The sequence below is a fragment of the Amphiprion ocellaris genome, chromosome 11, assembly GCF_022539595.1.
Source record: "Amphiprion ocellaris isolate individual 3 ecotype Okinawa chromosome 11, ASM2253959v1, whole genome shotgun sequence".
Lineage (NCBI taxonomy): Eukaryota > Metazoa > Chordata > Actinopteri > Pomacentridae > Amphiprion > Amphiprion ocellaris.
Genome location: NC_072776.1, coordinates 21,668,209 through 21,690,289, shown reverse-complemented (window position 1 = coordinate 21,690,289; position 22,081 = coordinate 21,668,209). Strand labels below are relative to the sequence as shown.

Here is a 22,081-nt window from a genome sequence, read left to right as displayed (position 1 = left end):
ACTGGGCTGAGGATGGGGAAGGTGTTGCTTTTCATTTTTGTGGTTCTATTTTTGATCCATGGGTCCACTGCACTGTCCACTGGAGAAACATACTGTACAGAGACTGGGCTATAATAGAAACTGCAGCTAAGCTGTCTGCTAAGTTACAATGTATGGCATACTGCCAAATTATATGGCAGAATTCTTTATTAGTCTTTACTCAGTTTCATCAGTTTTAGTCAGAATCACTGATTTTATCAGGAAACGAGAGCCACATTCTCAAAACTTAGAAGCTCTGTTTCTGCAGAAGATGATCGACATGCAAAGTGTGTATTCCTCATTGTTTTATGATTTGACTTCTGTCCAAATCTGACCTTTTCCCACAATTGTGTTAACGTTATCAGTGCTGACACAGAAACCTGGGGGTGGCTCTGAGCCCTGCAGAGCATCCACAGTCAGCAGGAGGATGAGAGAGCAGCCAGGACTGCAGGAGGTGAAGCAGGACTGAGGGGAGACACTCTGACCAGATACAGCGAGAGGTCTGCGGATGGCGGATTGAGGGAGTGGCAGGAAAGGAAGGAAGGCCGGTGGGGAGGGGTGTGTAGAGGATGAGGATGAGGAGTGGTTGTGGGAGCGGAGCATGGCAGTGACAGGAATCAGATTTCCCAGCAGTTTGACTGTAGAGAGGGGAGGAGAGGGGCTGGGCCTGATTTCCCTTCAGACACTCCCAGTGTTTTAAGGCTCTGAGCTCAGCCAGCAGTCTCTGGACTCCCCTCAGAGTGCAGGACCAGCGTGTCTGCACACCTCCCTAGACTCTCTGTCTCTTCTCCTCCCAGGGGAGAGTGTCTCCTGAAGACTACCCACCTCTGGAAGTCTGACTTATAATATCACTGGTGAGATCTGTACTTTGGGTAAGTTTCACTCTTTTTCCCTGTCAAATCGAATTGCAGTCTGTCTGAGTCATTCTTTCTTTCTTTAGAAGCAGTTGCATGCAGACTTTGCAGAAGCGATGCTCTTATGTCTCATATTTCTGCCTCTGGTTCTAATTTACTGCACACAATCCTCCCTCCCCCGCTGCAGTTTAGACTTCTATATGAGTTTTATTGGACTGGCACTGAAACTACATTTGCTTGTTGGATTCTTCACATAACTGTGTGCAGGAAAAAGGCAGTACTGAGTAAATATTAGGGCACAAATCCAACCACACTGGGGAGCATGGAACATTCCTGCATAAAACATTTAAAATTATAAACTAAAAACATGCACATAAGATAAAAGCTAGAAGCTGTTGATTTTCAGACAGAGTTGTTTATTCTCAATTTGCATCCTGTCAAGCATCCCCCTGAGCCATGTTTGTGTGTCCGTGTTTGTGGTCAGTAGACTCCCTGACAGAGTGGCTGTGTGTGACTCATGGCCCCAAAAATAAAGCACCATAATATGACCTAACTGCAGCTTAAAAGTCTGGAATCTAAAGGAGGGCGTGCTCGCCCTTCAAGAGCAGAGGCTGAAAAACTTGGATGGAAAATAAAAGTGACTTTGACGTGACTCAAAACATGAAAGCACTCATTAGTTCATTGAGCAAATAGCTGTGGAAAACAAGCATGGCCTTCATGGTCAGTCTGTTTCCTTAGTAGGAGTGTGATATTGAATTGTGAAGCTGCAAATGCCTGCCTTGCATCACATCAGTCATGCTGTGGTGAGAACTCTCATAAACTTGCTGGGGAGGAGGGAGGAAGGAGGAGGGTGGGGGTGGCGCAAGGGGGTGTAAAATAAGGACAACACATGATTTGATCATTGTTGTTTCAGAGAACAATGAAAGGATAAGATAGCCGTCACAGAGGAATACAGCTATGCGGACTCTAGAAAACCTTTCCTCTCCGGAAGTGTTTGATCCACATTTATCAGCGAACAGCAGCGATAGCGGGAAACTATCAGCTTTCACTGACAAGCAGCAGGTCTGCAGTGCACTTGTCTGAATCTGTGTCTGTTTCTCTGCTTTTAATGGCACACTGAGTCCAGCTGAGGATCACTAAAGGTCTAAGGATAGAAACGGTCTGATGCAGATTGTTACGATCCAGCCGCTAGGGTCAGCTGGATGCAACAAAAAGAATCAGATGTCATTGGTTAGGGTGAAGTCATTTATTGCTCAGTGACGAAATTAACCTAAAAGTGATCAAACAAAGGAAAACAGGGCTGGTGGATGTTGTTAAATCAAAGAACCAATTAAAACCAAACAATGGCTAATAGAATTCTCAACCTAACTAGAGAAAAACAAAAGAACAACTAAGCTCCTTGGCCAAACCTCAACACAAAAGCAACACCCACACCAGACAACAGAAACTAATATAAACGAATGCAGAGTGCACAGAATTAGCTAACTAAATACAACGTGTGCCTCAAAACACACATTTCTGGAAAAGACAATTAAGACATGAATCACCACCCCTCAGTAGCTACAGAAAACACGCCTCACACACAAAACACAAAGACATGTGTGGCACCAGGGCAAACTGTTCACATTAAATCCAAGCTGTCCTGATTGAGAGTTTGGTTGAGGATTTATACCTGGTGAGGTGATAGCTCACCTAGGTCTTGTGGGAGGAGGAGTTGTGGTTGTGTTGCATTGAAGTCATGAAGCACACATGTTAACAAGTCCTATGGAATGTATTTCATGATTCATTAATGCCAACCAGAAAGTCCTGGGGACTTATCAGATGTCCAGCAGGGAAGATATTCTTCCTCACACAAAAAGTCAGGACATTAACAGGCATTTTTTGATATGCATATGACCACTGAGAAGGTCTGAGAGGAAATACACTGGGTCCAGTCAAACCTCCATCTTTAAAATCTTTCCCATTTTAACCAGAAATATCCCACCAATGCCTGAAAATTAGGGCAAGACCAAAAGCATTGGATTCTAATCTATTCAAGTGATTAATCCAAAGTGCAAACATTTAAAACAGACAGACCTGCTGGTCGCATAAGATAAACAGTCAGAGGATAACGAGACTCAGTGGGGTGTATCCTCAGGGCACTCTGTAGCCTTACCTTGAACTGTTAATTCCAAAATATGAAGATTTGCTATTTTAATGGTATGTTTTTACAGTTTCAACATTCACAGCAATCAAAAATACTTCTGGTTTTTGTCTGGCCAGGCAGAGCACATACAATCTGCTGAGTACGTGTGAGTTTTCTTAGTCAGCACACAGGCAGCACTCGCCTCTGCTCTTCCAGCTAATGAAAGAGTTAAGATTAATGCCCTCACTGTGTCAAGATTTACATGCTGGCTCGTGTTTCTGAACATACTGAGGCACTTAGATCAAATCTGCTGTATAGTTACATCATGGCAGTGCTGCTGGATGCAGTATTTTGCGCAAGAATACTTGAGCTGAGCAAATTTCTGCCAAACATAAGTTAAATCCTGCAGTTAAAACTAACAATAAAGATCCTCCTCTCACTATCCTGCTGCCCAGCTGTTTAGACCACAACACAACAGAGTGGTTGTGGTTATTTTATGTGCTGCGTGGACATTTCACATTCCTGGATCAGCAGGGAAATCCTGCATGGGCAAAGTGAAGCAGTAAAGTCCTTCCTTAACAACATCTCTCAAGATTCCCTTCACGATATGCTGAACCAACTGCTCTAAGAAACCAGCTCAGAGCTGAACAAGAAAGAGCCGAACTGAGTTTGTGTATCTTTATGAATCGGCTCCACAGCAAGCCCTCTAAGTACATGTGAAGATAAATATTGTCCTGTGATGATTATTTAGATAGTTTATGAAGCAGTCAAGTTAACAAAGAGGTTTTGCAAAATGTATTTAGTTTGGATTCAGGGAGAAGTTTCTGGAACAATGAATTCACTGACATCTGCTTCTTTTTAGCAGCATATTTCCACTGGCATGTGTCAAGGATAGAAATGGATCCTGAAGGTGCACGTGAGTAAAATGTTATTCACTCAGACCAAAGATGTAATAAATATGATTTACGATATGTTTATGGTTTTAACACTTAATGAAAGTTGAGTTTACTGTTAAATTGAAATGCTCTAACTGGATTTGTAGCAGGAGAACTGTTAATTCATCTGATGGTGCAGTGTCTATGTTATGATTTGTTCATGACCTTTGGACAGGTATCCAAGATGATCCAGATGTGAAGGTGATGATAGCAGGATCAACTCTGAGGAAAGTCAAGTCTCGTTCCTGGAAGAAACAGCGGCATTTCCGGCTTCTGGAGGATGGCCTGACAATCTGGTACAAGTCAAGATGGGCGGGGAGAGGTCACTCCACTTGTAAGTATAGAAGAATGTATTTATCTTTGCTTAGATGAATGTACGAACATATTAGCCCTTTGTTTAGTCACATGAATAAACAAGCCATTTTACACAGGTCAGCTACAACATTAAAGCAAGCTGCTTAATATTGTAAACGCCCCTCTCATGCTGCCAAAACAGCTCTGATCAGTCAGGTTATAGGTCTTTGGGTCCCATGGGTTGCGGGATAAGGCACTCATTGATCAGACTTGTTCTGGTGCATCTTGTGGTTGTTTGGTCTGATTGGGATCTGCGAGATTTAGATACTGGGCCAACATCTGGAGCGCTTTGTTGTGTTCCTCAAGTGGTTCCTGAGCAGTTTTTGTGATGTGGGAGAGTGTGATGTCCTGCTAGGGGGGCCCATTGGTGTTAGGAAGTGCTGTTGCCATTGATGAGGGTGTTTGGTCTGCAAAAACAATGTGTCAAAGTAACATCCATATGAATGCCAGGACTCAAGGTTTCCCAGTCGAAGGTTGCATTCTAATGAATCATTTACCCTTTCAGTGGTTTTAATGTTGTGGCCAATGTGTGTATGCTGTATCTCAGGTTAATGTTCCCTTGGGTCACTTTACCAGTTAAAATTGTGAATTTAGTGGTGTCCTAGCGGTCTATCGGTTAAGATGCATATCATGTTCCCCCAACATTTCCAGCAGAGGTCTGTTTGTTGCATGGTAAACCGTCTTTCTCCCAGTCACTTCCTGTCTAATCTTCAACTATAATCTATTCAATGAAGGAGAAGAAATCCTTTAACAAAGCAAACTTGAACACAAGCTACATTTCCTTTCTGGCTACACAAAACCCCTTTTTCCATTAGCATATTCAAACAATATAAAACATGTCCAGGGGGCTGCACAGTGGCGTAGTGGTTAGCACTTCTGCCTTGCAGCAAGAAGGTCCCTGGTTCGCGTCCCGGCTTTCCCGGGATCTTTCTGCATGGAGTTTGCATGTTCTCCCTGTGCATGCGTGGGTTCTCTCCGGGTACTCCGGCTTCCTCCCACAGTCCAAAAATATGCTGAGGTTAATTGATTATTCTAAATTGTCCGTAGGTGTGAATGTGAGAGTGCTTGTTTGTCTTTGTATGTGGCCCTGCGACAGACTGGCGACCTGTCTAGGGTGTCCCCTGCCTTCGCCTGAGTCAGCTGGGATAGGCTCCAGCACCCCCCGCGACCCTAGTGAGGATTAAGCGGTGTATAGATAATGGATGGATGGAACATTCACAGCAATCAAAAATACTTCTGGTTTTTGTCTGGCCAGGCAGAGCACATACAATCTGCTGAGTACGTGTGAGTTTTCTTAGTCAGCACACAGGCAGCACTCGCCTCTGCTCTTCCAGCTAATGAAAGAGTTAAGATTAATGCCCTCACTGTGTCAAGATTTACATGCTGGCTCGTGTTTCTGAACATACTGAGGCACTTAGATCAAATCTGCTGTATAGTTACATCATGGCAGTGCTGCTGGATGCAGTATTTTGCGCAAGAATACTTGAGCTGAGCAAATTTCTGCCAAACATAAGTTAAATCCTGCAGTTAAAACTAACAATAAAGATCCTCCTCTCACTATCCTGCTGCCCAGCTGTTTAGACCACAACACAACAGAGTGGTTGTGGTTATTTTATGTGCTGCGTGGACATTTCACATTCCTGGATCAGCAGGGAAATCCTGCATGGGCAAAGTGAAGCAGTAAAGTCCTTCCTTAACAACATCTCTCAAGATTCCCTTCACGATATGCTGAACCAACTGCTCTAAGAAACCAGCTCAGAGCTGAACAAGAAAGAGCCGAACTGAGTTTGTGTATCTTTATGAATCGGCTCCACAGCAAGCCCTCTAAGTACATGTGAAGATAAATATTGTCCTGTGATGATTATTTAGATAGTTTATGAAGCAGTCAAGTTAACAAAGAGGTTTTGCAAAATGTATTTAGTTTGGATTCAGGGAGAAGTTTCTGGAACAATGAATTCACTGACATCTGCTTCTTTTTAGCAGCATATTTCCACTGGCATGTGTCAAGGATAGAAATGGATCCTGAAGGTGCACGTGAGTAAAATGTTATTCACTCAGACCAAAGATGTAATAAATATGATTTACGATATGTTTATGGTTTTAACACTTAATGAAAGTTGAGTTTACTGTTAAATTGAAATGCTCTAACTGGATTTGTAGCAGGAGAACTGTTAATTCATCTGATGGTGCAGTGTCTATGTTATGATTTGTTCATGACCTTTGGACAGGTATCCAAGATGATCCAGATGTGAAGGTGATGATAGCAGGATCAACTCTGAGGAAAGTCAAGTCTCGTTCCTGGAAGAAACAGCGGCATTTCCGGCTTCTGGAGGATGGCCTGACAATCTGGTACAAGTCAAGATGGGCGGGGAGAGGTCACTCCACTTGTAAGTATAGAAGAATGTATTTATCTTTGCTTAGATGAATGTACGAACATATTAGCCCTTTGTTTAGTCACATGAATAAACAAGCCATTTTACACAGGTCAGCTACAACATTAAAGCAAGCTGCTTAATATTGTAAACGCCCCTCTCATGCTGCCAAAACAGCTCTGATCAGTCAGGTTATGGGTCTTTGGGTCCCATGGGTTGCGGGATAAGGCACTCATTGATCAGACTTGTTCTGGTGCATCTTGTGGTTGTTTGGTCTGATTGGGATCTGCGAGATTTAGATACTGGGCCAACGTCTGGAGCGCTTTGTTGTGTTCCTCAAGTGGTTCCTGAGCAGTTTTTGTGATGTGGGAGAGTGTGATGTCCTGCTAGGGGGGCCCATTGGTGTTAGGAAGTGCTGTTGCCATTGACGAGGGTGTTTGGTCTGCAAAAACAATGTGTCAAAGTAACATCCATATGAATGCCAGGACTCAAGGTTTCCCAGTCGAACGTTGCATTCTAATGAATCATTTACCCTTTCAGTGGTTTTAATGTTGTGGCCAATGTGTGTATGCTGTATCTCAGGTTAATGTTCCCTTGGGTCACTTTACCAGTTAAAATTGTGAATTTAGTGGTGTCCTAGCGGTCTATCGGTTAAGATGCATATCATGTTCCCCCAACATTTCCAGCAGAGGTCTGTTTGTTGCATGGTAAACCGTCTTTCTCCCAGTCACTTCCTGTCTAATCTTCAACTATAATCTATTCAATGAAGGAGAAGAAATCCTTTAACAAAGCAAACTTGAACACAAGCTACATTTCCTTTCTGGCTACACAAAACCCCTTTTTCCATTAGCATATTCAAACAATATAAAACATGTCCAGGGTTATTCATGACTGTGAACTGCTGCTGGGCGGTTTATGCATGCTTTAGTCATGTACATGAAGATGATATGAGTCTGGTCATCTACCTCTTAACAAGAAAGCACATAAATGTGATGAGTTTAACAGTTGCTTTAAGAAGTTCATCTCAGTACAATGGAGTCCCTTATAAACTGATTGCCAAGGCTAAAATTGCCAACTGGGTAAAACAGGCTGCTGCCCCCAGGACCTCAGCCATTACAAAAAATAAATAAATAAATAAATAAATAATCCAAATCCCAAAGCTCACTTCATAATCTGTGATTATGGTAGCAAATCTTTCCCCCTAGCCTCAGTAGAAATTCAAATATCCATTGTGCAGCCTAAAAGCAATGTGCCTTGAAGGCCAACAAGCACAGTGGTTCCTAGCCCAGTCTTATCCTAAGTGCTTCAGCAGAAAGCAAATGGATTTTTAGTTTGGTTCTTCAGAATGTTTCACCTCTCATCCAAGAGGCTTCCTCTGTTATAACTGACTGTTGGGGAGCGCTAGGTATTTATTCACATCCCCAAATCACATAGCTTACAGTTAACGACCCAAGACTTGCATGACTCATGGTGGCTGTGAAACTGCCTGGGAAGGAAAGACTGCACAAGTGAATGGCTCAACACAAAGCAGCCAGCTCCTGTGCACCTTCATAGAAAGCGCAAGAGACACTCCTTTGAGGACAGTGATGCTCACATTTTGGACAGATGGTTTGAGAAAGAAGTTAAGAAGGCCATCTACATTAAACCGAGGTCTACAACACCACTTATCAGGTACATCTAACGGTGCCCTAAGTTCCCTCTTAAGCAGTTTCACCACCATTAAAACTTTGAGCCATGTGAGTCTTGGGTCATTAGTGGGCCATGTATTTTGGGAGGGAAAATAAAAATCCAGTCCAACTGATTTTTCTTGAAGCACCAGAATTACCATGACATTGAAAACTAAGAATCTATACAAACAGCTCAGCCTTATCTGTCTCACAACACAAGGAAAGCATTTCTGATGGGGACCACAAAGAATCAATGCAGTTATTACAAATGAATACAAATAAAAATTACTATTACTGATGATGTATTTCTTAAATGAACAAATAATAATAACAAATGCAAAGTATGTAAACCTCTGACTGTGGTAAATCTTTCTCCACTTCAGAGAGGAGTTAATATTTGATGCCACAAAGTTCCTGGAATTGGGTTTATTTTGGCAAAATTTCCCACTTCATACCTTCAAACTACCTAGAGAACCACTTGAAATGCATCAAAGAATTAAATTAGCATAAAGCTCCTAACACTGAACTATTTCCTCATCGTGACCCCACTCTGATCATATCTCAGTCTCAGTGACAGAGGTGGAGGCAGTGCGTGAAGGCCATCAGTCGGAGGTCCTGCTGAGCATCGCTGAGGAGTTCCCTGCTGACCTCTGCTTTACCTTGGTGTTTCACGGTCGCCAAGGCAACCTGGACCTCGTGGCTGACTCCCCAGAGGAGGCCCAGGCCTGGATTCGGGGGGTGCGCAAGCTGATCCACAAAGCTCAGACGATGGATGAGAAGGAGAGGCTAGACCAGTATCCTTTGACCACAGTCGCTCACTGAGTTAGGAATTTCATGAAAAACAGCAGTGTTTCTTCTGGTGTTGGCTGACATCAGATACTGACTCATCCCTTTTCTTCTCTAAACAAAGCTCCAAGCAGTCTGCTTATGAAGGGGGAAACCATTCTTTCCTTTTACATTAGAGAGAGTATTAGCATTTCTGAAGTTCTGAAAAGAAAAATAGCAGTCTTTAAGTTTGAGTTTCTTTTCTGGAGTTTCCCTTAGCGTCCTCTCAGGTGGGTCTGGGACTGGTTTCAGAAAGCTGACAAGAACAAAGATGGGAAGATGAATTTTAAAGAAGTGAAGAAGCTTCTGAAGATGATGAATGTTGACATGAATGAAGAACATGCTCTCCATCTGTTCACGGTAAGTTTTTGAACTGATGATAAAAATGTGAGCCTAAGCGGAATTACTGATTAAACTGGGACAAATTTAAAGGACTGTCAGTACTGTTGTTATTTTAAGGACTGATTTAGTTCTCATCAAGAGTGAGCCATTAAGGGTTCAGAGCTTTGCTCCAGCTTTCTTGGACATGACATGCTTCTAGTGCAGGCTATGTTGACAGTCTCTGGGAAACAGCTTTTCCTGTGGTCTTCTTTGGTTTAGTGTTTGTTTCAAGGTTTCTGACCATACAGCATATTTTAAGACCAAAATATGACACATAGAAAGTTAAATATTTGTATATTACATGTTTTTTTTTTTAAATGCAACAAGCATACGATCCTTATATTTCCACAGATGGCCGACAAGTCAGAGAGTGACTCTTTGGAAATCGAGCAGTTTGTCTACTTCTATAAGATGCTGACTCAGAGGGATGAAGTGTGGAAGGTGTTCCAGGACTACTCTGGGGATGGAGAGAAGCTGATGTTGGAGGAGCTGGAGAACTTCCTGAGGATGGAACAGCAGGAGGGAGAGCAGAGCGCCCAGCACGCCAAGGAACTGATCGACCGCTATGAACCATCTGAGACAGGTAACCATGGTGACAGTGGAGCATCCTCATTTACATCTTCAGTCATGTGCACATTTAGAAGACAGACAGAACCTCAAGTGGTGTTGCTCTGTTGCACAACTGCTTTAAAATACAGCCACATATGATTTATGTAATATTCTCCACTCTGAAAATCGGGCAGTTGTACTCAGAGTTGAAAAGACTATCTTTATAAACAAGAGTAAATTTTCCTATTGTATTAGCTCTTGTACTTTTTTTTTGGACATGTACACTAACAAGGCAAATAGTCTGCAGTCCTATAGCTTAAGCAAAGCTATTATTTGAGATTAAGGCAAACAACAATATACTAATAGTGGCAATCTAAGATTATCAAAGCCATTAGACTCTGTCCTCAAGGGATTTTTTTTTAGGTATCTGTAGAATTCTATTGTCATCCACCCAGTAACTGTTAAGATATTGGATTCAAAGCCAGTGATCAATCTGCTGATGGCGCAGGAGTAAAGTGTAACTGATTACCAAACTCAGCAAGCTGCATTCTCTGGGAACCATAAATGTTTGGACTAGTGATGCACGATACTGGATTTCTGTCTGATATGCAGATATTTTTCCAACTAATTTTTGATCATCAGTACTAAAATGCAACATAAACTTTAGCAGTGACTGCATATAAAATCAATTCATTCTTATTAATTTTCACTGATAAAAGCCAAAAAAAGAGAAAGCAATTCTGTTGTTGCGTCCTATGAACTGCTCAAATTTTTAAAAAAAATACAATTTTCTTCCAGTATTATTAATTTTCTTTTTAAAAAAAATTCTGTATTTTGTTTATTTTACGAGGCGTAATAGCGATGCCTTTTTCAGTGGGATGAAAACAGCCTCAGTATGGTAACCTCCATCTGTATCTCTCCCTCTGCAGCCTTGAAGCAGGGCGCCATGTCCTTAGATGGCTTCCAGATGTACCTGTGCTCCCAGGAGGGCTCCATATTCAATCCAGAGCATCAGAATCTTTACCAGGACATGAGCCAGCCACTCAGCCACTACTTCATCTCCTCCTCTCACAACACCTACCTCCTGGAGGACCAGCTGCGAGGACAGAGCAGCTTGGAGGCTTACATCCAGTGAGGGCCGAATGAATACACCACACACAGGGCAAACACAGGAGAAAGACTTTGTAAATGACTCACACACCACAGTTCAAAAGTTTCGGTCACTCAGATAATTTCTTGTTTTCCAAAACTGACATTTTTATTCATGTGCTAGCATAATTGCACAAGGGTTTTCTAATCATCAGTTAGCCTTTCAACACCATTAACTAACACAATGTAGCATTAGAACACAGGAGTGATGGTTGCTGGAAATGGGCCTCTGTACCTCTATGGAGATATTCCATTAAAAATCAGCCGTTTCCAGCTAGAATAGTCATTTACCACATTAACAATGTCTAGGATGTATTTCTGAATTATTTAATGTTATCTTCATTGAAAAAATGACTTTTCTTTCAAAATTATGGACATTTCTAAGTGACCCCAAGCTTTTGAATGGTAGTGTAAGGAATTGGATTGTAGGACAATAAAACGACAGCTAGAGAGATTAGACGATACCACTAAATTATATCAAAAATCTGTATAGTGATAGATAAAAGCTAAGCTGACGAAGAAATTCGTGTTATGCTGCAAACAACAGCTTTGAATTTTTTTCCTTTTGAAGAGATATACCATGAGGGTTTTCCTATTTTTCCCACAATATATTTGTTACAGACAATGTGATAGATCAAGTTTTTTTTTTGCTGAAAATTCATTGATGGAATTGCCTTTTTATGTGTTAAATGAAACAAATAAGTGTGTGTCTGTGTGTGTAGAGCCCTGAAGAGAGGCTGCCGTTGTGTAGAGGTGGACTGCTGGGATGGCAGTGATGGGGAGCCTGTTGTATATCATGGCCACACTCTGACTTCAAAAATCCTCTTCAAAGATGTCGTTTCAACGGTCAAAGAATATGCCTTCAAGGTGGGCAGCGTGTGGAACTATATGATTATAAACCCCTGGCTCACTCCAATACACATATTTTATCTTTCACCTCCACTGATATCCAGCCATGCAGTCCACTTAAGTCTTTCCGTTTTCCAGTCACTTTGAGTAATCTGTGCACATCACTTCTGCACTGTTTGCCCCGAAACAGAAGAAATAGTCTGCTGTTTATGCAGAACAATGGGCACAGTGTTAATCGGATAAAGCAGAGCAGTAATGAAATTCCATTAACCTCTAATGTGTTGGAGTAGCCACACATATGTCTGACACAGATACCTAAAAACTTAAACCATGAAAACACAAACAGCATGCATGGTTACACACCACTGACATTAACTGAATCAATGTGGTTTTGGTACAGAGCAAACAAAGCTTTGAGCGCAGATGTAATTTACGTGTACAGCGCTGTCTGTGTGCCCAGAGAAGAGTAAAGCCCAGATGGAGTAGTTGGTGACCTTCCCTGCCTCTGGAATCACATGTACCCCTGCTGACTGACCCAGATGGAAGACAACCAGGAACTTCTCATGTGTCTCCACTTCTCTGTTTTACCCGACTCAAACTTTCCTAGTCGGCTTTAGGAAGATCTGATGAAGAAAATGTTTTGGAGGATTCTGGAAACTTAGAGTTAATGGAAACTCAGAGCAATACTGCTGAACTGCTTGCAATGACTTTTACAACAGAGTTTGCTAGAATTTCACTACATATAAGAGAAAAAACACACATAACAGCTACTTGTTCATTTTAAGAGCATTACTTGTTTGCTAGGCGTCAGACTTCCCTGTCATCCTGTCCCTGGAGAATCACTGTGGTGTGGAGCAGCAGACGGTTATGGCCCGACACCTCAGCCAAATCCTGGGTGACTCGCTGCTGACCACCCTGCTGGATGGACAGGTCCCTCAACAGCTGCCTTCTCCACAGGTTAGAATCAGTCTGAGTTCACTTATTTTTAGCCAGATGTGCAGCAGGAAGCACCATGGGACTGATGAAGTCACACAAATGCCATAAATGTATGAATTTATTGACCATTTTTCTTTAAATTGGGAATGTTTGCTATTACTATGAAGTCAAGCCTGAAAGTAATTTAATTTTACATCACTAGTCAAAATCAACGGAGCATAGATGGATTATGACATAATGGGCCAGTGGACAAGGAGAAGAACAGATATCCTCCTTTTTACAAGAAAGACCCTCTGACTGACAAAGATCTTTTCTAGTTGGTATTAGTTTTGTATATCTTTTTCCAGCAATAAATACTGTAGTTCTCTTCACACTTCATACGTGGACACAGATCCTGGGGTCCAGTAGCATGTTAAGTAATCCATCCATGACAAGGAGTCTTTCTAACATTGAGATCAAAGTCTCGCTCTGGTTGTTGATTTAACCCCTAAAAATTCATCTCTGTGCCTCAAACTTACATATTTAGAAGTTTTTTTTCCTTCCACGAACAGAATCCCTTCTTGCCTTAAAATGGTTTAGTTGTTACGTTGCACTGTTGTTTCCTCCAGAATGCGCAGACCTATGAAGTCCTTGCCTCTCTCCCCACCCACCCCTCCACATTTGCTGCAGCTTGAGCACACCAGCTCACCTACAGCTTTACTCAAACACAATAAAACTACTCTGCACTTCACAATGGCAAGTTGTTGTATTGCTAATGTAGCAAATGTTAACATGCTAACATACTCGACAGATGACGAACATGGTAAACATTTTACCGCTAAACATCGGCATGCTAATATGATCACTGCTGATATTAGCATTTAGCTCAAAGCACAGCCTCACTGAACCACTGGCAGAGCTGCTGTGCTTTATTGGAAGAGAGCAGCTCTCAGTTTGCATACAAAACCTCCATTGTGGCAATGTTCATTTGTCACCCACACTATTACATTGTTCATAGTTGTTTTCCATTAAGTGATGAGGAAAAAGAAGTTTTCAGACAATCTCAAACAACTTATCTGAGACAAACTTTGGATCGAGACATTTTAAAGATTAATGGTCAGGTTGTGTCTTGTTATCCATCACACACTGATCCTAAAAGCACTAGTATAAGTTCCGAACCATTAGAGCTCTTAGAACAATCAATGCTAACTTATAGTAATGGCAGATAAATGCTGTGAGGATTTCCACTGAGGATTGAACCAATTAAATAGAGTTACAGTGCTGCATTTAGTTAGGAGACAACACAGTGCAAGAAGATGGAATATCTTCATGAGCAGTCTACGTATTGAAGACATCTCAGTTTTCATTCAATTCATTCTGCTCATCCATCCTACATTCCAAAACTTAGCAATTTCTACTGACATTTGGAATAATATGTGATTTATCTATGTTTTTGTATTAATTAAACTGATCACATCCTCATCAGACTTACAAATGAATAGAAAACATCTAGAGCTGAACAAACAAGTGGGTACCACATGTAGACATATCGCTCTTATGATCTCTTTGGGGCTCATTACAGGAATTGAAAGGAAAGATTTTGCTGAAAGCCAAGAAGATTGGTGGTCTGGAACAGTGCCTTGATGAAACTCTGACAGATGAAGTTAGTGATGATGAGGAGATGGCCAACGGTGATCCTGAGAGCCCCTGTACAGAAGATCCACCTGCTGCGAACAAGAAACACAAGGTACCTCATTCATTTCAGCATTGTTAGGCCTGTACAGCTTATCTCAGAGGAGGAATGAAGAAAGATAGGAAGCAGAGACGGCGAATGATATCTGAGGAGATAGAGAAGCAGGACAGGAGTGAATGGTTCTTGATAGTACAGCAGAGACAGGAAACTGGGTTGGGACAGGAGAGACAGAGAGGCGACTCTGGACTTAAGGACGGGAGATAGTGGAAAGAAACAGGACACAGATATTCAGAAGACAGATACACGAGAAAGATACTGAAGTGAGAAACAGCATCCAATGTTCTTCTCAGCCAAGTGTGAAGAGACCTAATGATGCACTTTGTATTTAAGTGGGCAAGTTAACCAACGACACGTTTTCTTCAAAGTAGTGCTTAGGAAGTGTTCATTTCACACTTAAAGTGGATTATCCCATGCAGCTCCAGCATTTCCCTGCAGGGCGATGAGAGATTAACTGGAAGCATTTGTTGTTTTATAATCTGATTAGAGTTGGTGGGACACAGAGAGAGAAATCAAGGAAATCCTAGACTTGTACCATGAATTCTTAGTGGCTTTTTAATTAAGCAGTATTATACTGTGAATGGTTGGCGAGTAATTAAATACTAAAGACAATAAAGTCAAGGCGATGCAAATAATCCATAACCATCTACTGTTGTGGTTACAGAATCGGTTACAATATTATCTTTATTGTGAATTCTTTTAGCAATAATCCATTATCCGATTGTGAGAGCCCAAGTTTGACTGTATTTTCTTACTTTCTTACTAATGCTGACATATTCACATATTATCTTCACTTTTTCATTTAATATAAACAGTAATTTAACAATTCATTATATAGTCAACACTAAATTACAGGGTCAAGAATGCCTTGGCAGTTATTTTTCAAGGAAAATATACAACTTCTTTTTATTTCATTCAAATATTTATTTGCTATTTTATTTCAATTAAAGACCAAAAGTTGAAAACACACTTCTGGACACTGTGTAATTTGCAAAAATACATTTATTCATGTTTTGGTACTACAGCTTCATCAGGAAAATGATTTGCTATAAAGACAGACCATGCTTCCCAAAAACATCTCCAAAGTTTTGCAAGTTGCTTCTTTAGACGAACCTGCTGAGATACATTTATATAGGCTGTGAAAAAGAGACCTGATGAATAAACAGAATGCTTCATAACAACTATAGCAAAACATCATAGAATATCTGCTCACAACACAGACACTCACATTGAAAGTCACCATCAAATGAGTCTCTCCTCTGTCAGGACTGTGGACATTGAATGAAATGAGTCTCTGTTATTATAGATCCTAAAGGCCTCCAGAGACAGTTGCAAAAATGACAATATACATATAAACAAATAACACTGAATATAGTATATAAGAAAGGTTAAGAGCTAACTATGTCTTACTAATGCATGTCTTACTAATAAATAAATAAATACATAAATACATTAATGATAATTACTTCAGTCACTCCCCAGTATAACATATAAATACAACAAGCATCTAATACTATAGCAGGTAGTCAATAGTTTGCACTGTTTTTTTAAGGACAATTTCAGACATTTGTACAGTTGGTTTCAACTGTGTTGTTAATTTTCAACCTTTTCATTTAACTTTAGTGTTAAGCAAAGTACCAGTGGTTTGGTGATGGGAATAGGATTTATTTGTTAAACAATGCTGTGTTTTGTTTTCCTCCTCTGTAGAAGTCCAAATTGTCCAGGGAGCTGTCAGACTTGGTGGTTTACTGTAAAAGCGTCCACTTTCACGGCTTTGAGCATGCTCGGTCTCATGCTAAATGCTACGAGATGTCTTCATTCTCTGAATCCAAGGCCAAGAAGCTTGTTAAGGAAGCAGGTACAATGAACATGATTGAACAGAGTTTGTCTGAAATGACTGTAATGCTTATACACGTGTACTACAGTGTATGGGCTTATAATGTATTATTATATAAATTGTAGCCGTATCTGTGTTACAAGTGAAGGAGCAGGTAGGTTTCTCTGTTCGTGTTCGTGCAACATAAGTACATTGCACTGTTCAAATCTTTCTCCAGGGACAGATTTTGTTCAGTATAACACACGGCAGCTGAGCAGGATCTACCCCAGCGGCCTCAGGACAGACTCTTCCAACTACAACCCGCAGGAGATATGGAGTATGGGCTGTCAGATAGGTGAGCAGAGTGTCGCCCTCTGCTGATTAAACAAAGTGTTTCATTTAAAATCACATGTCTTGTATGATGATGTCCACAGCCACACTGTCAGCTGTTTTCTTTTTCAATTGGTTAGTAGTTTTGTCTATAAAATGTTAGAAATCGGTGTAAAATGTTGATCAGAATTTCCCAAACCCAAGGTGACATAAAATGTTTTGTTTTGTCCACAATCCAAAGATATGAATACATGACATAAAGGAGTTTAAAAAAAAGGAAAAGTTCAGATGTACCAAGCTGAAAAACTACTTAAATGGATAATTCGATTATCAAAATAGGTGGCAATTAATTTAATAGTTGAGAACTAATCTAAAAAATTATTAATTAATTAATTAATTAATTAATTAATTAATTAATTAATTAATTAAATTAATTTTTGCAGCTATACCTCATAGATGTAGCAATTTGAGTCTGGAAATGACATCAGTTAGAATCAAAAATTTGCCACACAAACCCATTAAATCCAAACACATTTCTGTCACCTGTGTGGACTAACTGCCCTTGTGCTACTTCCACTTCCGTCTGCAAAAACCTCAGCCATGTAGCTGATAGAGTGTGACAGGTCAGCTGCATCCTGTCACATGGACTCCGCTCTGAACTGAAGTCTTATGCAATTTAATATTTATAGATAAATAGATTGAGTCTGGGAAATAACGTGATACAGTCAGCCAAAGTAAATTTCATTATTTCCCTCCCAAAGTGGCTCTGAACTTTCAGACAGCTGGTCTGGAAATGGATCTGAATGACGGGCTGTTCAGGCAGAACGGCTGCTGCGGTTTCGTCCTCAAGCCTGAGTTCATGAGAGACGCCACCTCCCAGTTCAGTCCAGAGAAACCTGAGGGGCGCCAAGGCTACAAACCCCTGCGTTTATCCATACAGGTATGAAACTACATGGGAGCCAAAGTGGTTCATGATTGCAGTGGATAGCTGCTGCCGTGTGTGTGTGAAATGTCTAAATTTGAGGATGAGTTTCGGACAAAAATTGTAGCGAAAATTAGTTCTTTATTTAACATGCAAATATGTTTGTGTGTATCAGGTGATAAGTGGGCAGCAGCTACCAAAGGTGAATCAGAAAGAGGGCTCTATTGTGGACCCACTGGTCAGAGTGGAAATCTACGGAGTACCACAGGACCAGGCCAAGGAAGAGACCAGTCACATTAACAACAATGGTGAGAGAATTATCAGTATTTCTTTAACAGAGATGCTTAGAAGATACACGACCGTTCAAAAGTTTAGGGTCACTTCGAAATATCCTTATGTTTGAAAGAAAAGCAATTTTTGTCAATGAAGATAACATTAAATGAATCAGAAATACAGTCTAGACATTGTTAATGTGGTAAATGACTATTCTAGCTGGAAAGGGCTGATTTTTATTGGAATATCTACATAGGGGTCTGGACATCCCCACAAAGGAAAAACATGAAAATGAATTGGCTCTCTGAGTAACTGCAGGACGCACACACACCATGACACCTGCAATGTGCAGTAAATCACCTTAAATTAGAAATCTTACAACTGAAGCAGACGAACAAACAGAAGGAAAAACAACATGTAAACCCTTCTCCTTCTCTAATATGAAAGTTTTAAAAAGCAACAAGAGGATCAATAAAAAATATATCTGATCTGACCCTATTTTTCACCTCTTCCCCATTCCTAGACCTGAATAAAAGGCTGCTGTAAGAAAGGCCAGAGTCCAGAGGGCTTTTGCCGATTTTCTGTGGTTAGTTTAGAAGAGGAGCACACAGCAGTCCATCAACCAGCCCCTCTCCTTTACAACTCGTCCTTCCATTTGACATCCTCCTCTTCTGTCCCAGCATCTTCCTCACCTTGCTTACCCTCTGCCTCCTCATCCTCCTCCCCACCATCTTCCTCATTGTCTTCCTCGTCCTCCTCATCACCCTCAGTGTCCTTATTCTTGCTCTTCTCCTCCTCCTCCCTCAGTTTCCTCTCCATGTCCTCCTACTCCTCCTTCATTTTCTTCTCTGGTCTCTGTTCTAATGCTACATTGTGTTAGCTAATGGTGTTGAAAGACTAATTGATGATTAGAAAACTCTTGTGCAGTTATGCTAGCACATGAATAAGAGTGTGAGTTTTCATGGAAAACATGGAATTGTCTGGGTGAAACCCAAACTTTTGAACAGTAGTGTAGGACTACCATTAGTGAGAAAATTTTTTTAAAAAAAGGAATTTGGATGTAAAAAGTTACAGCCCAGCTGCTTATTTTCAGTGTTTTGCTGCCCTCTACCTGCAGGTTTTAACCCAGTGTGGAATGAAACTCTAAATTTCGTCATCCACACTCCTGAGCTGGCGCTGGTTCGCTTTCTGGTGGAGGACTATGACAAGGCCTCGAGGAACGACTTCATAGGACAGTTCACTCTTCCCTTTACATGCATCCAAGCAGGTAAGCAGAGCACTGGTGAAAAGTACTTTTACTCAAGTACTGTACTTAGGTACAACTTTGAGGTATTTGTACTTGACTTGAGTGTTTCCATTTTATGCTACTTTATATTTCCAGTCCACCACAGTTCATAGGGAAATATTGTACTTGCTAATCTATTTAATTTATCCCACAGCTTCAGTCACTTTCAATATGAAGATTTGAATAATGTAACAAGCTATTAAAACATAACACATAATTGCAACTTTTTTGACTTCTTACAAAAAGCAGAGTGTAGTCGGGCTCAAATTACAGACATCGCTGAGTAAACAGCTCCACCAAATAGTGATTTTTCCCTCCAAACTCCTGACATGGTCATTTATATACATGTTCAAATGATCCAATATCTCACCAGAAATCAAAGACAGCAGAAAAGCTGAAATTAGACCTGTAAATCAGATCTTTTTTCTTTCTTTCTTTACCCATTAATCATGAAATGAGCCTTCAGATGTCTTATGTATGTGTATTATATATAAATTATGTATAAAACTGGATGTACTTCTAGTAGCATGTTACTGTTCTAACTACAACAGTAACATGCTGCTGACACACGGATGCTTTACTATTAATAATCTAAAGGTGTCACATTAACCAAACCAGAACTTTTACTGTAACACTATCACTACTTTTTGCTGCTAGTACTTACTTAGGTAAGATATTTCTTGCAGGACTTTTCTTTGTAATGGAGTGTTTTTACCTTACATCTATTCAAGAAAGGATCTGAAAACTTCTTCTACAAGTAGGACAGAGCATATAGAACACCAGTGTTACATCTCACTACTACCTACACTACCATTCAAATGTTTGAGGTCACTTAGAAATGCCTTTATTTTTGAAAGAAAAGCTGCTTTTTCCCCAATGAATATAACATTAAATGAATAAGAAATACAGTCTTGAGATTATTAATGTGGTAAATGACTATTCTAGCTGGAAATGACTGATTTTTAATGGAATATCTACATAGGGGTACAGCTGTCTTGTTTTTATTCATATTCCTATATTACTTACTATAGACGTATATATATTTATCTCTATTTCTTAAATATTACGTCATTGTTGCACTGCCTGCTCTACGTGCCTTTTTAATTGCCCCTTGGGCACAAAAAAGTTTTCTGAATCTGAATAACTGATGATTAGAAAACCCTTGTGCAATTATGTTAGCACATGTATAAAAGTGTGTGTTTTCATGGACAACTTGAAATTGTCTGGATGACCCCAAACTTTTCAACGGTAGTGTAGGTAAAGTGTTACATTGTGTCTAATGCTACATGCCTGTAGACTCAGCACAACTCTGTTGATAAACTAATTCAAACCTAAATCTTCTTCTTCTTTCAAGGTTACCGTCACATACATCTACTCTCTAAAGATGGAACGGTTATCCCTCCCTCTTCGCTCTTTGTTAACATCAGCATTTCAGAGCTCACATCAGGAAGTTAAATGTAAGCATGTGAAGCCAGTGGTGCTCACAAGTCCGGTGTTTCCATAAACCTGACGAGGCTGTGAATAGCAAGCACCAGTACTTTAATACGAGCTTGAAGTATCTGCCAAACTGAAGTACTTAAACTCCAGACAGTGAAGCAACAAGTAACATGTCAGAAATTAGACTTTTGGGTGATTTTCAGTATTAATGAAACAGGAGTTGTCTATGCAAATTGATTTAATCAACTATATAGAATCATTAAAGCTGCAGTAGGCAGGAATCTGGAAAAGGGAACAAATAAAAACACTAAAATTTAAAAATATACAGCCCTCTCCTTGAAGCTCTTCGCTGTCCCCCAGGGACTGTAGAAAGATTAAGTGAAGATTAACAAAAGACAGATGTAGCCTCCAGGTTGGAAAGGGAAACTTTAGCAAAATGTTCTCCTAATGAGTTTATGATCTCAGTTGCTCTTTAAAACTGAGTGATACGCAGTTTATAAATCATCTGTCTTCTTTTATTTAGTCTATGCTGTCCCCTTTCTCTTCTAAGATCCTCCCCCCACTCAGGCATGTGCTTCACCTGCAGAAAAGAAAGCCAAGCTAAAAGCCAACTTTCCCTCTCTCGCCTGATCAGGTAAAAGATCTGTGATTGGCAGGGGAGTTTAGTTACTAATATGCTGAAACGTTAGTATGAATTTTTTTGCCCAATGATACCAATATGGATTTTCTTTGAGAAGAAAAAATACTGCCTACCCTAGTTTTAATTGGCTGTGACACGACAGGGTTGATTTCCTTTATGACCAAGCAAAGTCACCAAGAAGTAGGACAACTTAGTATGAAAAAAAGTAGGGTAAGATGTCTGCTTGTATTTATTTGTTTTTATGTCAAATATGTGCAATTCTACATTTATGACACTTTTAAAAAAAGCTTTTAAATACTTTTAGTCAGAGAATGTGAGAGAACCTGAAGGACTGCTGCATGTTCAGAATGCCTAAATATAACAGTGTTGAAAGTCTACGGTTCATGGTTTTAAAATGTAATGATGTGAAACACTTGCCAAAAATCAGTATTAGAAATCTGCAACTACAGTGTACTCGGAGCTTTGCATCATGCTGGTTAATCCGCTGTTCAGCTGCCAAGTACCTGCTTGACTAAGTTCTATTTATGAACATTTTACAAGGTTATGTTGTGTATGATGTAGAAGTATGTGTGTATATAAGCCTGTAAATAGATGCAACACATGTTCTGAACAAATAAATACCACATTTCCAAACA

The 22,081-nt window shown here is 40.3% G+C and overlaps 1 protein-coding gene and 1 long non-coding RNA gene across 3 annotated transcripts; both read left to right on the top strand.

Annotated features, from left to right (window-relative positions):
• The first annotated feature begins 581 nt into the window (after nt 1-581).
• Nucleotides 582-4,336, top strand: LOC129350029 (uncharacterized). The gene is made up of 3 exons (XR_008603230.1): nt 582-890; nt 3,860-3,913; nt 4,108-4,336. It is a non-coding gene; the product is annotated as an uncharacterized LOC129350029 (long non-coding RNA).
• Nucleotides 4,337-6,204: 1,868 nt separating this feature from the next.
• plcd4b (phospholipase C, delta 4b) lies at nt 6,205-22,081 on the top strand. 2 transcript variants are annotated; one of them, XM_023270168.3, is made up of 15 exons: nt 6,205-6,320; nt 6,515-6,673; nt 8,891-9,119; nt 9,381-9,510; nt 9,883-10,114; nt 11,010-11,211; nt 11,952-12,096; nt 12,883-13,035; nt 14,576-14,740; nt 16,451-16,601; nt 16,798-16,914; nt 17,651-17,829; nt 17,987-18,119; nt 19,202-19,351; nt 20,724-22,081. In XM_023270168.3, exons 1-15 carry the CDS (start codon nt 6,302-6,304, stop codon nt 20,822-20,824), a joined length of 2,265 nt encoding a protein of 754 aa, XP_023125936.1. In that variant the 5' UTR covers nt 6,205-6,301; the 3' UTR covers nt 20,825-22,081. The 2 variants fall into 2 exon arrangements, with proteins under 2 accessions (XP_023125936.1, XP_054871151.1); XM_055015176.1 differs by lacking the exon at nt 16,798-16,914.

Excerpts from the sequence above, each read along its gene's own strand:
- plcd4b (XM_023270168.3), top strand. Across the intron at positions 6,674-8,890 it reads GGGGAGAGGTCACTCCACTT|TCTCAGTGACAGAGGTGGAG; the intron begins GTAAGTATAGAA and ends ATCATATCTCAG. Across the intron at positions 16,915-17,650 it reads GAGTATGGGCTGTCAGATAG|TGGCTCTGAACTTTCAGACA; the intron begins GTGAGCAGAGTG and ends TCCCTCCCAAAG.